Genomic DNA, 4,147 nt, shown 5'->3' on the forward strand with positions numbered 1-4,147 from the left:
GCTCTGTTCTACCCCAAAACAGGACAGTTCAGTTGTCAGCTTCTCAGGTACTATTTTTTCCCGAGGAATGCAAATTAGTACAGGAAAGTGGCAAATCATATTTTCTGTGGCATCAGTTCTCATCAGTGATCATTTTAGTGAAGCTTGCTTAGAAGCAAGAATAACTGCTGTAATAGTAGATCTGGGTCTGGCTCAGATAATATTCTCTACAAGAGTCTCACTTCGATTGAATAATTCCTGATAAAATTGCATCTATCATCAACAAAACTATTGTATGGATGTATTAGAAATAATACCTACGTGCCAAGATAAGTTTATTTATTTATGCTAATTTTTTTTTTTCCTTCAGAAATTAGTAAATGAGACATTCCAGAAGCTCTGGTTTACTCCAACTCCACACCATGACAAAGAAGCAATGACCAGGAAAATACTAAACATTACTGATGTGGTATGATAAACAAATTTTAATTAAGTTGCATGCAAAATTTGATTATGTTTTTATTATCTTTAAATTATTGTCTGTAGTCTTTTAGAATACAAAAAGATATGCCAGTAATTAGCAAAAATATGCAATTAATTATCAGATGGTGTTCTTGATATGTCTTCTGACATTGAATATATGCTAAAATTATTTAAACTGATGGAATAGGCTGTAGGAAACTTTAGATGCTCGCTAATCTGCTAGCAGTGATAACTGAGACCACAATTGTATAAAAGGCTGTATAAAATACTTGTTCAGTTAAAACACAACAAATTTATTTCTATTTAACATTTCCAGGAAATTCTAGTAACAGCATATAGTTAAGCCTAACTAAGAAGTTGTCTCTTTAAAGAAAAATTTCCCCAGTTGATAACATTTATTTTGAAAGATTGATAAGCTGTTTTAACATATACAAGGTCACATTCTCACCTAGGGTTAAATAGTATCTGCATAATTTTATCTACTTTTTAGGAGCAGCAAATGAAATCGCATGTCTAAAAAAAAAAATCTGTTTCAAACAAAATACTTATACATTTGTATTGAAAATGTGCTGTGTAAAACCACTGTGCTGAGAAGGTATTTTAATATCAACTATACCAAGATGTAAATCAAAGTACTTGCTTCACTACTTAAAATTATGGGTTTAAACTTCATTCTGCTTTTCAATATCCTTACTAAATGGTAGTGTAGTGTGCATTTTTTTCAGACTGAGACATCAGTTGATTTGACTTCAGCTTAATTCTCATTTCTCCTGTCAATTCTGTTTTGGAGCACCTGTGAGCTATTCCTGATATATGATACCAATGAAGGCTTAGTTTGTATATACAAAAATATGTATATGCATTTATATATTCACACATTCATTTTTAATATGTCAGGCTTGTATTTCTGCTTTAATCTGCACATAATGTTGTTCTACAAAACTAAAGTGTGGTTGATATTAGGGCCAGCAATCTCCAGTAAAATGTGTAGGACTTGTGTCGTATGGGATACAAATTCTGGGATCACTTAAATAGTGAGAAATATTTTTCAAATGCAGAAGATGCTTTCTGATCTCTAAAGCTATTGTACTGAATGTATATGAAAATATATCTATGTATGTTTACTGATCTTTTAGGATGACATCTGTATTGAAGTAATTTTTCTTCAGATGTCTTTTTTAACCAGTTTATTCTCAAAACTGCTTTTAGGTTGCAGCTTGTAGAGATACAGGGTATGATTGGTTTGAACAGCTTCTTCAAAATGTAAGTAATGAATTTGAATGTATGGCACAATCATTGTAAGAATTTTAACATTTCTTTTGGTACTAAAACACACTGAAGGGAGACTACAAAAGCAGTCATTTACAGTAGACAAATCCAATTCGTGCCCTTTAATTCATATCTCATCTGACCTTTTTTAGATTTACATTGGTGTAATTTTTTTTGTCTCCAACATTTGTTCCTTTCTTTCCATATGATCTGTTTTAAAAATACGTCACCTTTTGTTTTTTAGTTTTTTTGTTTGGGGTTTTTTTTGGGGTGTGTGTGTGTTTGGTTGGTTTATTTTCACATCCAATATACTTGTTACACAGTTTATAGAAGCAGTGAATCTTCAGAGTATAGCTTACTTCTACATTATATTTTGTATTCAATAGGTACAGCTTTGTAAGGGAAGGCCTGGTAAAATCATGGCTCCGGCCTGTAACTTAGGCTAAGCAGAGAAGGGCTCTGGGAGAGTGACTCAGCTAGAATAGAGGAGGCGAGGCATGCTGTGTGTTTGCACCGTGGTGTTTGGTGGTTGGTTAAAATGGGTTTGTTGTGCCTAAAAAGTATGTAAACTAATGGTCAACTAACAGATAAAAAGGATGTTTTTTTTGTAAATAAAGTTCCTTCTTTGCACCTGCCTGGGGACTCCGTGCTGCTCCGTGCGCCTGTACAGACACAATATTTTACTCTGATTTTTCTAAGAAATGAGCTTGCTTTCTTTATATCTCTTAGCTTGTGTTATCTTTCTTCTCTACAACTTGTATGGGCTTGCTAATTTTCAAGCAAAATTACTAATAACATGCATGGGGGAATTAGAGGTCTCCAAAGATTTTACTTTAGCCTGGAGTGCCATGAAAATAGGTAGCCAAGTAAGCCAAATTGCATCTTAATGCCTGCACTGAATAAAAAGCTATAGTACAGGCTCAATTAAATTAACTAATTAAAACGTTCATAGAACTATGTTTCATCTTAGTTTACTTTTTTTCTTAGTATCAAAAACAACATTCCTTTTTAATTTTTTTTTCTAAGTATTTTTAAAAGCCTTCTAACTTCTATTAGTTATTGCTGGCAAGTATGGCTACATTATTTTCTGCATTATTTCATCAAGCACAATGTTAGCTTTCATCCCAATGCAAAAAAATCAGTAGAGCTGTTCTGTCTTTTTGTCACAGTTAATTTTTCTTCTCTTGAATTTTGGTTTGATTTTTTTTTTCAATTACCTTAATTTTTTTCTTCACTATGTAACTTTTATGGAGAAGTTGCATACTTTTGTAGTGCAAAATCCTTATGTATCTGTAGTAATTATTATAAAACCAGTATGTATTTAATGTAAATTAATGCACCCTTAATACTAAATCCTTTTTTGTTTCCTCTGCTATAGCTGTTGAAGTCAGAAGAAGATGCCTCATATAAACCTGTGAAGAAAGCCTGTACTCAACTTGTTGACAATTTGGTTGAGCATATTCTTAAATATGAAGAATCCTTATCAGGTAATATTGTTTACAACCCAGTAGCTCCTTTGAATTTTATATGATATTGAAACAATGGTGGTTCAAATTACTATCATGAAAAGTTACTGTTACAGAATCCCAATTACAAAATTGATGGTAATGAATTATTGCATTTAAGTTCATTATGAATTTTTGAGCACTGTATAATAATAAAGCTTCCCTAATTTTCTTTAGCTAACCATAATAACAGAACTACTTTTAAAATAGCTTGTTCAAACTTTTAGATCACTAGAAACAAAAGTGGCAAGCTTTATTTGCATTAATATGTTTTACAGTTGTAATAGGGATCCTTGGCTGGGCCAGTGTTCTGTGTACAGTAAGTAGTTTAAAAACTAGTGGTGTCTTTGAGGCATCTTTGTTTCTTATTTCACATATTTTGTGATCACATACAAATGTTAACATATTATGTTCTCATCTCTAATCTAATAAGAATATTCCATATTGATCTTAAAAGATATGTTATGAAAGAGATATTCATATGATGTTTTTCATTGCTCAAACATTACTTTGTGTATTTTCTAATTTTTTTGCAGATTCTGACAACAAAGGTGTGAATTCTGGTCGCTTGGTTGCTTGCATAACCACTTTGTTCTTATTCAGCAAAATCAGGCCCCAGTTAATGGTCAAACATGCCATGACCATGCAGCCATACCTGACCACTAAATGTAGTGTAAGTAGAGAAAATTACAAAATTACAGTCTTATTTTTCCCTAGATAATTAAGCATGGAAATTAATGTCTCTCCTGTATGCTTGATGAAATTGAAGGTAGAAAAAGAGAAATAAAAAATATGTTTCTATTTCATGAGCATCATATCTTATGGGGCTATTAGGTCTTTTTGATGATCTCTGGAGCTTCTAAGATGCTGTTCCTCACCCTCTGCCTTCACATTTTACAGATAAATGAAAC

The 4,147-nt window shown here is 32.2% G+C and overlaps 1 protein-coding gene across 1 annotated transcript in view; it reads left to right on the forward strand.

The window, feature by feature from the left end:
* Positions 1-349: 349 nt before the first annotated feature.
* LOC103767983 (nipped-B-like protein) overlaps positions 350-4,147 on the forward strand; it is a gene marked incomplete at both ends in the record, with an annotated part of 16,604 nt that continues 12,806 nt past the window's right edge. The window contains 4 exons of the mRNA XM_008935117.1: positions 350-448; positions 1,672-1,725; positions 3,110-3,218; positions 3,773-3,909. Coding sequence (XP_008933365.1) covers positions 350-448; positions 1,672-1,725; positions 3,110-3,218; positions 3,773-3,909 — 399 coding nt within the window. The remainder of the gene's footprint in view (positions 449-1,671; positions 1,726-3,109; positions 3,219-3,772; positions 3,910-4,147) is intronic.

Source organism: Merops nubicus, unplaced genomic scaffold (genome assembly GCF_000691845.1).
Source record: "Merops nubicus isolate BGI_N331 unplaced genomic scaffold, ASM69184v1 scaffold43240, whole genome shotgun sequence".
NCBI classification, from domain to species: Eukaryota; Metazoa; Chordata; class Aves; order Coraciiformes; family Meropidae; genus Merops; species Merops nubicus.